At 38.3% G+C, this 12358-nt stretch overlaps 1 protein-coding gene across 1 annotated transcript in view; it reads right to left on the minus strand.

Annotated features, from left to right (window-relative positions):
* The window catches only part of ARHGAP42 (Rho GTPase activating protein 42), a gene marked incomplete at its 5' end in the record, with an annotated part of 68284 nt that overhangs the window by 40524 nt on the left and 15402 nt on the right, over window positions 1-12358 (minus strand). Inside the window, 2 exons of the mRNA XM_010140544.1 lie at window positions 5095-5205; window positions 9648-9749. Coding sequence (XP_010138846.1) covers window positions 5095-5205; window positions 9648-9749 — 213 coding nt within the window. The remainder of the gene's footprint in view (window positions 1-5094; window positions 5206-9647; window positions 9750-12358) is intronic.

Consider the following 12358-nt stretch of genomic DNA (forward strand, 5'->3'; position numbering starts at 1 on the left):
GCAAGCGGCTCACGGAGCCTGAAGAACTGAGAAGATCCTTGGACATAAGAGCCACTTTTTGTGGGGCCTCTACAGTGGGTGTGAACTCCTGAACTGCATCCCACCACTAAACAATGAAGGCAACACAGTCAAGTGAAGGGCTCCACAGCTTGCGCCAATTTTCTCAGCTTTACATAATCATCTGTCTAGCTGAAAGCATTACTTCACCTTAGGACTTGGCCCCAAAAGTCTCGTACTGGTTATTCAGGTGGTTCAGAGAAAAGCCCAAATACAACAATTTATCTTAAAAAGCTCCAATTATATAAATGGCTAGAAAGAGTTCTACAATTTTAAGGTTATACCGTAATTCTAGAAAGAATTATATAAAATAAACTAATCTTCTTTTTCTATCAATAAAGTATTAAATAAAAAATTATACCTAAGGCTCCAGCTGTGGAAAGCCCTTGCCTGCTGTCTAGATCCAGTTGTTCATCCACACCCCAAACTACAGCTCCTTCAGATAGAGCAGCATAACTCCTCCTGCGCTTACTCTCACTTGGTTCAGTCTAAAGGATGGGGATTAACTTCACCTGTAAGTAGGAGCCTGCTGCTAAACCCACCCTTTCAGCTAAAGAAGCTCTGCAGGAGCAACATGAGCACTCAGCAAATCTGCAGTCGGAGCAGCACGTTAGAGCCCACCAAAACAATAACAAAAGAACTAGTGGGAAGAAATTTCATTATGTCAGCTCATGCCTCAATTGTAAAGATCGGTTTTAAAGGGCATTTCAGGAGAATGTATTATAAACTGTTTAAATTTCAGCTTCAATACTCGAAGAAAACCATTTTGCAATATACAAAATGCCTTTATGGAATACATGGAGAAACACCGAGGAGGAAAATATTTAACACAAGATGGCAGCAAAGCTGAATTAATTAGAAAGCATAAAAATAGCAGCAAAAAAAAAGCTGAATGCATTTTAGTTAAAGTACTCCTCAGGTATTCTGGTAGTTGTGCATTGCAGAGGGTCTGGCCTTGATGTTCTCTTGGTCAAATACTCCCTGAGCACTTAGAAAAACAGGAATAAAAATATGCTTATTTTATGCAAGTCTTAGATCAGATTATTCAAGTTCTGTGTTGAAACAACTGACACCGAGGATGCAGTTTGCTTCTGTGCACGTTTCACTAGCGGTGTAAGAACAGGGATCAGGAAACACCCTGTACCCAACAGGCTTGTGCTGTTAAGGTGTCTTCATGAGCACTTCCACCAGGACAGGTACAGCCATAGCATTGCACAAAAGAGTCTAAAAGCGAAGGACTTTTGCCCTAGTCTTATGCTCATCATGGGGTTTTCTTGTTGCTGGTGTTAGATGTGGTGCTGCTGCTACAGGCAGGCCCATAATTTTAAAAGGATTTATCTTAAATAATAAAGAACAGCCTTGTTTTCTTTTGGAAGAGATTTTCAGAATGTATTTCAAGGCGGTCTTCACATGTAAAGAGGTGATTTGTTTCACAAAACATCACATACAAAGCCCAATGTGTTCACATCAACAATTTTTCAACCCAGCAAGTGCCTCATAGTCCCCTCATTCTGAGCATCTAATCAGCCACATCAATAAAGAGCGAGGTCTGAACTCCGTAACACAATGCTACTCACTACCCCAGCGCCGCGAGGATGTCAACACAGAACCTGAAACAAAATCCAACTACTTCTTGAGACTTTATTTATTTTTATGTGGAGCTGGTGACCTCAAGACTGCCTGGTCATTTCATTCTCACAGGAAGACGACTGCACTTAGGTTTCGGATAGGGGAGGAATTTAACCTTTGGCCTGTGGCACATCAGCCAGAAGTCCTTGTCTCCCTGGTTTCATTTTATTTTTAAGCAGATAGCACTTACTCATCAGATTAAAGTGAATGTAGCTAATAATGTACAAAATCCAAGAAAGTGGAAATTGAGTTTAACTTCCACAGTGAAGTCACACGGAACTGCATTACATGCAGGCAGAGTTTGTTGGGTGGTTTGGGGTTTTCTGTTTTTCTTTAAATAAACAGTTCTGGGGTTTTGTGACATTTAACTGTCCACCCCTCACATTTCAGATAGTTAACTGCTTATGAACTCTGTGCCCTGATTTCCACAGGCCAAGGGAGTCCTGGCATCACTGATTAACTGGAGCGCTAGGAAAGCATTTGAATTTCTCTTAAGGAGCGTAATACCCTCTGACAGTGGTGCTGATTTGGACTAGCTTCTCTGGGCCCACAAGGGTGAAGCCAGGATGACGCTTGTCACTTACTTTGCTTGGTTGTTTAACTTGCTGTAAAATAAATTTTAACACTAATTTATCCTCCAGAAAAACATTAAATTCTCTGAAAAAAAAATCAAGATTTAGGAGGATCACAAATAGACTGTTGTCACGCAAGTGAACATTAGTGACTCCTTCAGGCAAGATGCAGAGAACAGCAGAGAGATCCAGGGCCTGAGGAGCAGCTGCGAAAGTCTACTTTAAATATTATAATCCTCTATTCAAAGTATGAGTCATTAGCACTTTGTACCTTAAAAAAAAGTCTCCCCACTCTCCTCCAGGAAGGAACATACTTCACTCTTGCCAACTTTCACTATCCCACTCTCCTAGATGTAATCCACCTGGAAATTTTTGCTAGGCTACTTCTCCCGCTCTGGTTCCCAGATCATCCTTGTCTTTTAGCACAGACAAAATGAAGATCTTGGAAGAAGCTCCAGCAGATCATTTGCTTTTCAAGTTCTATTACCGTGTCATGAACTTGTTCTTTCACATGGGCATCACAATTTCCTCCTTCAGCACACTATCAGCCTTTCATTTTACTTTGTTAAACTCTCCTTCAAAGAATCTATTAGTAACATGTCCGACTAAGAATTATACGGAGTGACACTGAGCTGATAAATCAGAGACATTAGCAGTGCACGCACTAGGATGCACCATGACTAGCAGAGCTCCTGAGGAGCAATGTCTATATAGACAAACCACCAGGCATCTTCTAGCATCTGAACATCTGTAGAGCACTCGGAGGAAAATTAATAATATGGCAAATCTTTTAATACGTGATTTTAAAGTGTTAGGTTTTGTCCTTATCCACTTGCATCTAGAAGCATCATACTTCCAACGCCACTTACATAAACTATGCATTTTTAGAAAGCCTGTTTTGAGACTTTTTTTTCCTTTGTTTCGTGGTATTGCTGATACGTATTATTATTTACTTGGCATGCTTTGCCTTCTGGGCTTAAGTAAATGCTTGTATTCCAGCATGTTGTATGTAACAGAGTAGAAGGAAAAAATTAATAAGTCTGAAGGTTCAAAATTTTAACACTGATGTTGTAATTCAAGCTCCATTTACATTCAGATTGTTTATAAAAAATTCACACCTGGAGCCAGAAGACACTGCCTGCAAGGGCTATCATTCCCCAGTCACCAGAGCCTTTCTGGAACATCGGGTAATGACCTGTGTGCAACAGACAGCATACTGGACTGAAATGCCTCCTGATCTGACACAAATGGCAACTGACCCACTCAAAAGTAAATTTTACCTACTGGATGTTACAAAAATACCCAGGTCCACAAGTCTTAGTTTACCAGTAACCTGCCCTGCTTGCTTGGTATCAGCACTGATGAACTGATAAATAGCTCTTCCATTGTGGTAATTCATAGCTGGTGCTGTGATGACTGACACAGTGTGGGGACAGCTCCGGGTCAAAAGGAGCTCAGTACCCACCTCCAGCTAAAATATATAAAATGAAATTTATTTTTTCTCTCTGTCTAGCAGCTAGGATGAAAGAAGCCCTATTAACTACCTACAATTGCACAATAATATTTCACTATGTATACAGTCTTCTCAACACAGAAAGTTTCTGTTACTTTAAAAGAACATTAAGTCTCCTATGCCAAGGTCAGAGCTAGGTCAAGATTGCTAAATTTTTTCCAGGATGTGAGAGTTTTGCAGAAGTAGACAGGGAGAGACACTCTGGATTAATCTGTGACAGGTAGAAAAATGTTCTTATTTAAGAATAAGAGCAAAGTTTTAGTTTCTGAGATTTGGCAGCTGTATGCCATAAAGATAGGATTTCTGTAAGCACTGCTTGCTGAATCCAGGTTCATTAGTTTGCATCAATGTCAAACGTTCACTATATAATATATTCTCATCTCATGGAAAGGAGGCATCTGAGAAGCTCTTCTCGGTGACGTTGGGTGTTAGAAATGTAATTCAACCTGGGTCACAGTCAAGAGTGCTGCTTCAGGTAGTTACAAGGAAGCCAGAAGATGGTGTGGAGTGAGAGAAAAAGTTCAACGTGTCATGTTCCTCCTTCACAGCTGACACTCTGCCATGCTCAGCGTGCTTAATGGGAGGGGACAGATGACATTGAAGTTATCTGTCAAGGACTACAGGTACTAACTAAGGCAACTGGCAAGCTAGTTCTGTAAGACATGAACAGCAGTGATACTACTAATATGCCACAGAGGAACGTAGTACATCACATGGAAGCAGCTTTGGTAGTGAATGACCCACAAGATAGTTATGGGTGGGGAATGGAAACAGTGAAGAAAATCCCAGACCAATATATGGACTTTGAACACAACTTTATCTTCCTCTTTTGAGGCTTATCAACATATGCTTTCTTTTACGTGCAAAATAAATCAAATGACTCCACCAAGAAAAATATAAACTTTCTTATCCTACAGAAAATCTGATTTTTCACTTTATTTCATGTATAACTCAGAAAAACATATGTGTACGCTGCCTACGTGGAATATTAACATCAAAAACCTGGCACAAAATTTCAGCCATGAAACCATCATATTAGGAAACATCCATTATATGTTGCACAGACACAACATTACATATTGTCCCATTAAAATGTTATGCACACTCCGAGACAGCAGACATTTCACTTCACAGTAGATATGATACTCTTACATAATCCTTTAATAAACATGGAAAAGTGCCCAAGCCAAGATCTGAATGTCTGTCTCTATACAAACAACCTGCAATCACAATTTAAAAATGGAGGGGAAAAAAAAAGTATTTTAAATTCAGTTTTCAGCTTTAAATGCATGCATGCTGAAGGACATAAAATATAAAACTTACAGGCTCTACAAATTCAAATTTCTTTTTCTCTTGCACTTCTTGAATTTTAAAAACATACTCTAATGATGCTTCATAAAAGTTTTGATGTTCTCTGTCAATCTGTGTATCTGCCTAAAAGACAAAATGTAATATAGACAATATTAATTTACTCTCACGATTGCTTTAAAAACAGTTTTTGTCATTAACAAACAGACCTTCCATAAAATTACTTTACAAGCTTCATAGGGATCAGTTTTCTTCTTGAAAGAATACCTACTTAAAAAAGCTAGACTCAAGTTTAAGAAGCTAACACCACACACTTTAGCCTCATGCCTTTTCCCCACTCCTTTTTGGTTTCCTTCTCCTTTTTGCACTTTAATGCCCCATTTTTAGGAGACCCCAAAGGGAAACAAAGAAAGGTGGCAGCAATAACCCTGTTCCTGGTAAATGGCAAGTTCAGAAAGAGAAATAGAAGAGAGTAGGATAGGAATTAAGGAGGGAAAAAAAGATAATGATTTCTATTGAAATGTTTGAGTATCACATGCACTGAAATTCTATCTATTTCTTAGCTTCAAATACCTTCCCAAGAAAGTATTTTCTTTCTTAAATGGATTCTATTTAACGGTGACTTACTATTTTCATACTGAGTCACATGCTCTTGGAATATAAACATATTTAACCTCATAAATCGTTTTTCATGTTTTAATTTTCAAATGCCAGAACTACAAGGCAATACTTGTCAGAAGTGCCTGAATAATATCACCCGACATGAAGATCCAATACCAAAACAGTGTCTTCTGCCTAAACAGCTGAAGAATTAACTCTTATCAGCTGATAAAGAGCAAGAAGCTTTTATCCTCAATTTAAACAAGCCATGGGAGAGGGACCTACAGACAAGCAGTGCAGTATGTGGATAATGCTTAAAGAAGAGATGCAGATTTCATTTAATTTATCCTTCTGTGAAAAAAAATCATTTTCTCAAGCAAATTCCTCTTGGGCTGCATTAGTCAGGTTTTGGTCTGAGGTCAAAAAGAAATTTTATAAAGTATCAACAATATGAGTAAGACCAGTTCAGCTAATTTTGCCATATGCCTGTTAAAGTATAGGCTTATACTTCTGTATCTTCTCTAGTTCAACTATGGCATTAAAGGTAACAAACATGGGACAACTGGAAAAGCTAGACGTTGCCTTACCTTGGCAGCAAACATTAAACCAGCAAACACACCATAAAAGAGGTTTAGTACTCTTAACAGCACAAATGCAAAAAGTCAGTGTTTTCCCTCAGGCAGGACTTGGTCATCAGTGGCACCATATATAATTAACAGTGCTTCTTTAGTCAAGGACATGCTACTAGCGTGATTTGGCTGCACAGACTCTTAACAATATTGATCCACGATCCTAGCATAGAGCTCTAACACTTCTTCAAGGATTCAGGATTCGCATCTCAGGATTCGCATTTCATAGGATTCAGTACTAGCAGTTCCTTCCCATGCCTATAAGCAACTAATCAGGAAATTAAGTACACGAACAAATATTACGAAGCAGAAACCAAGCATCAAAATTCCAGCGTGCAAGTGCTTTACCACAGAATTAACTCTGCCGTGTGCCATTCATACAGTGCCTTTGGCTACTGCTTTCTTTCAAACTCTGCTAATAGTTTTGTTTCACAAAAAACATATCACAAAGGGAATGCTACACAGCTGAACAGAACCAGGTGCCACCTCTCTGGCACATGATCCAGCGAGCCCTTGCTCAGACAAGTGCCATCAGTAAGCCCTTGAGACAGACCTCAGCTCAAATTTAATTGTGAGCAAATAATAGAATCTAGTTTTAGAAATGAGCTCTTTCAGGCTTCAACTCAGGAAAAGTCTTTAAACACCTCATTAAGTTCTGAACACCCAATATTCTGAACGGTATTTAAGCAGATTGTAGTTGTAATGATAGGACAATCAAGTGCCATCTCAAATATGGACGGGTTCCTAAATTAAGGCCCTAATCACCCAGGGACTAAATAAAAACTTCCAAAATATACCTTCTGTAGAAGCTTATGAACTGCGCGAACACTGAGGACTCGGATTTACAAGAACCACTTTGAAAGTGATTTGAAAGTTTCAAAAGCTGGAAGGATTTTCACAAGTTTTTTCTGTGACTTCAAACTGCATGTAAAGAAAAAGTGTTGATGGATACAATTTTGAGTGATATCTAGTTACAGTGAGTTGTCTTTTCACTGATGTGGGGTATCACTAGAATTTATACCAGAACTTCACAGAAGCTTGCAGAGTGAAGCCTTTGCTCTGTATTTATGCCTGATTCTGGAACAGATTACAGAGAAATAAAATCAAGAGTTTATTAACTTTCTTACATCATTCAATTCTGACCATTTTCTGCTCCACTGCAGACTTTCATAGGCAGTGAAAAGACAGTATTATGAAGTTTCTTTTTGATGCTAAAGGAAGAAAAGTTTAATCATCTATGTAAAATGCGTAAGCAGCCTTGCAGATTCATAAAATATCGAACACATTTCAATTAGACGAATATATGCAAACTACTCTCCATAGAATATGTTCAGACCATCAAACTCTAGATGCCTCATTAAGGTGCTCTGAATCGCACTCAAGCGATATATAAAAGAGCCCAGCACAGTGTAAGAACTACTCCTTGCTCATCCCAGTACTCTCTAACCCACATAATGTGATGAAGTACCAAGAAACCTTAACGATTCAAAGAAACGCGGGGTTAAAAAGGAAGTATTTTTCAGTGTGATGGTAGCAGTCATAAAATGGTATTCCCACCTCACTGAATGCATGACACTGGCTTGAGGCAAGGACTTCCCTTCGCTGCATCGAACACTAAAGCCCAGCCGTCAGCACCACCTGGTTCTTGCTCATGCCCTGCCTTGCTGTGGGCTGCTCCTACAAACTCTGTCCTGGACACAAGGGCTATAAACGAGGCTCACCCAAACCACTCTGGATGTGAGTCAACCGCTATCACTCAGATTTTGGGCCAGGAACTGGTGCTTGGCCTTCTTTTATTCACAGGGCAGGCAGAGGCCACAAGTCTCCCTGGTTAACGGTTTTGGTACTGATTTGCTCTCGTTCCTTCTACTTCTGGTGGGTCTGCGTTGCTGATTCGGCACACCTATAGCTGCATACAGTGGAGGAAGACAGAAATGACAAGTTCTGCCCTAGATGCTTTACAAGTTGAGCATCCAGAAAAGCAAAAAACCTCAGCCTCAGTTACAGGTTTTTTAAATCCAGAGATGTCACTTAAGGACACAGTGGAAAAATTTATTCTGCTTTTCCACTAGTTTATATACTTGAGCCAAATCCAGTGTTAGTCTACCACAGTTTATTAGATTCATAGCTGTTACTTTTCACTTCTGTTGCTGTTTTTAGACTGTAATTATTCTCCTGTCTCAAGAGCAAAATATTTTATTACATTTTTTTTAATTACTATTCTTGAATAAATCGGTGCTTAAGTTCTGTTTTCCACATTGTGATAAGTTGTTGTTTTAGTTTTTTTTTTTCCTCAGCTGGTGCTTAGCCTCTGACAGAACTGCTTCTTCATGAATACACAGGGTATTTAGGAAACATGAAAGCTGTACATGTAAAACTGTGACATTGTAAAATTGTTCCAGTGGAACAATTAACTGATGCCTTATCTAGAATGACTATTATATAGACATAAATGACAATTCAGGAGTATAAACATTACTACAAATTAAATTCAATTTATAGTATTATTGGTAAACATGAAAAAAAAAGTCTTACACTTTGTGACTGACTGGTGGTCACATCATCTGTGAAAACTCCATCCATGAACAAGCTAATCCCCATTATTTAAGACTCAGCATGACAGGAGTAATCCCATCAAAATAATTTTTAACCACCCTTGGCACAAATCCCAAAGTCATTGATACCAAATTGCTGGCTTTACTGTGATTTGCCTCAAAGACAATTCATAACTACTTCTTCCAGTGTATCAAAAAGCCCCGAAATCCTCCTGTTAAACTAGAAGTCTTCATGATTTGAGTTTTTTCTTTTTCTTTTTAACAGAAAAGAATTAGCCATACAGGCTCTTTAAAGCTGAAGTTGTGGATACAATTTCAGGGCATGATGATGCAGTCTTGGAATAAGGTAAAAAAGAGGAAAAATGAGGCATAAAAAAGCCTCGTTAAAGTGATCTCAGTTCAGTCTCATAGATTAAAATTTATGGGAAATGGAAGCATAATTTTATCGAGTAATAAATTCAGTAGCAAAAAAGCAATTAATTATTTGATTTTCAAATATTCCACACGTATCTTATAAAAGTCACATTTTTATTGGAGTAATATAATTCTGTTTCTGCCACCAGTAAACATCAGCTGACTTGACATACAGAAAGTTGCACGTGTAGAATACTGCCTTGTTAAATTCTTTAACTCTTATTAGGGTCATATTAATCCCACTCAAAAATCTGTATTCACAACAAGCGTTGCTACAAGAAATCTCTACGATTTCACATTAACAAAATACAGCATGTCTTGAAGAGAACCACTTTGTTACCATGATCTCTATGCAAATGTTAGCGCTTACATCTTGCAAATGAGATTCTTTCTTCTTTGCTGATAAGTTTAAATGCTTCTCTAGGATGGAATAGTACTTCTCACTTTCCTTGTCAAACTTCTTCTTCCCATCCTGAAAAACAGAACATTGCAATAAATATTTAACTAAATATCACAGTTGAATTAAATTAAAAGAAAGAACACGTGCCAAAACATGCCTGGTTATTAAGCCACTTTTGTTAGTGCCCATGTTTTTAGGGTTTAATTCCGAATTGGGCCTGAAGATACTAGGAGGACTGATTTAATTATTAAATGCAGGATTTTCCCTGTAAATAATAAACCCATTTAACAGACTCACATATTATCCCATAATAAATACACATGAGGTTTTACTGTAGGTGGTATCTTGCTAAGCAGACATTAAGTGCAAAACAATCTTCCCCAAGCTTTGTAACTGTACCTGCCTGTCACACTGTTTTTGCTGAATAAAAACGCTGTGGAAGGGCTAGGTGAGTCCAACAAATCTGATGATTGTATGGGCCTATCCTTTGCATTTAAGACTAATATGCTTATTTTCCACCCACACTCTTAAAATATGAGGATGATGGAAAAGCACATACGTGGTTGCAAAAGGAAATTGGTCCAAAAGTCTGTTTCCAATAATGTTTTGATGTGTCTGAATACTTAAGCTTGTCTCATTTCAGAGTTATCCTGCCTTTTTCCTTTCCCACTCCTCTTAAGTTTTTCCCATCATGTGCAGACAATCCTCACATTTCTACTGTAAGACTACTTTAATACATGATAACACAAACGAAAGCTACTGCTATGAGTAAATTAAGAAACATCTCAATTTCTAATCTAATTTAAAATTTATACTTCAAATTTTTTAAAATTGGCTATTATCAAATTTAAATCTGATATTTAAGAAAAAGACAGCTTTCTCAAAAGCTTTTCTATCTTTTGAGAAGTGCCAAATTCCAGGAAATAGGAGAAGGTATTAAAGTAGATATCCCATCAGAGTATTATTAATGATAAAATTTTTTTTTTTAATTATAAAGTTATATATCCTGTAATTAAGAGCAACTGTCTGCCAGTGACTTTCACAGTCTCAGGTAAATTCTAATGATTCTTTTTAATGATGAAAAGGTCGAATATTTTGAGGGGAAAAAAGAAATCTCAAGCTGACCAGACCTACTTACACATGTGCAAAAGCTATTAATTTTGGAAAAAGTAATTACGGAGCATAATGCAGCAACATCAGGTCATCTTCAGAACTGTAGTGATTCTTTTCCTGACCCCTTTCTCCCTAGAAATTCGTATATACTAAACCAAACAACTAGCCTGCATTTTAGCACCACTCTGTTTGTCATACCATAGGAAAGTCAGGTCGGAGAAGTAAGACATAGAAGGAAGAATTTAATACCGTGACGGAAAACTTATCAACCAGCTGTAACAACATACCGCTCTAGCAGTTAGTGATTAGCTCCAGTGACTGAGGTTCACTATGGTAACTACGCTAGATTATAAAACACATCATATACTTTCTATCCTGCAAAAATGTCCAACATATTTAGTCTGAAAAATAAACACAATTTAATGTTCTCATTACCTCACAACAGAAATATCTTAAAAAGACATCATAAGGAAAAGAAGGCACTTAACTCAACAAAATACTAATTAACAATACCTTCTCTAATACCAATGCCTTCTATAATTAATTTCAGCTATGCAGATATGAGCAACAAAAGGCAAAAATGAAAAAAAGGAAAGCTTGTATTCTGCCTAGCAAGAGAAAAGGAGCTCTATGAATTATCTTTCAAAACCTTTCCCAAATATATTCTTAAAATAAAAAAAGAAGACAGAAGGCAGGAATAGTGAAATGACCAAGAAATCAGCATTTGTGGGGCTGAAATCACAGGTCAGTTCCATGGCCACAGTTTTATCTGGGAATACTCAGGTCCCAGGTGTTTATGATCCAGCAAGAGCAACCTGAGTATCTGAGCCTCCTTGGGTCCCAGCCGTTCAGCTCAGCCGATCACACACCACAGATACCTATCCTTGAATAAAACATGCAGTTAGTTGCATATTATCTTCTGAAACAATGGTGTTAAGGTGCTGGACTAAAAAAAGTTATCCGGATTATTTTAAAATCCAGCTGACACAGGTGGCAAAGTCACCACCTTGAGGAAACCCCCAAGTCAAGGGCAAGCTCAACTAATGCAACGGAAAATGTAAACAGAATTACTTCTTAATTTTTTTTTTCCCATGTCATTGCCTGACTGCAATATCGAAGCCTTTGGTCACAAGCTGCTGGAGTGCAGTGGTGGATACCCTGTCCAGGAGACCATCTCTTTTAGAAGGTAACCTGCCATGGCTTCTGACAATGAGGCCTGGGTGCAGGTCCCTGTCTACACATCTGGGCCTGATGTTGATTTTGCCTTTGCTGCCTCAGACGCCAGACTGAAGGAATGAGACACGGAGCCATGGGCAAAGCCCCTGCAGGATTACCTGTGTCAGACTGGGAATCATCCAGCCCAGCCGGGTCAGCACCAGTTCCTTCTCTAAGAGATTTATGCAGATACTCCTTTTGCCTTGTGAACTATTTGTGTCAGAATCAAGATGATGTACAGGTAATGGACGATCTGAAGTCTGGTCAGCCACTAGAGCTCCCACTAACATTAACAACCTTTACTAAAAAGAGCTGGAAAGAGGGTGAAGTCTAAGCTGCTTGGGAAAAGACAA

This window comes from Buceros rhinoceros, unplaced genomic scaffold (genome assembly GCF_000710305.1).
Source record: "Buceros rhinoceros silvestris isolate BGI_N320 unplaced genomic scaffold, ASM71030v1 scaffold5277, whole genome shotgun sequence".
NCBI lineage: Eukaryota > Metazoa > Chordata > Aves > Bucerotiformes > Bucerotidae > Buceros > Buceros rhinoceros.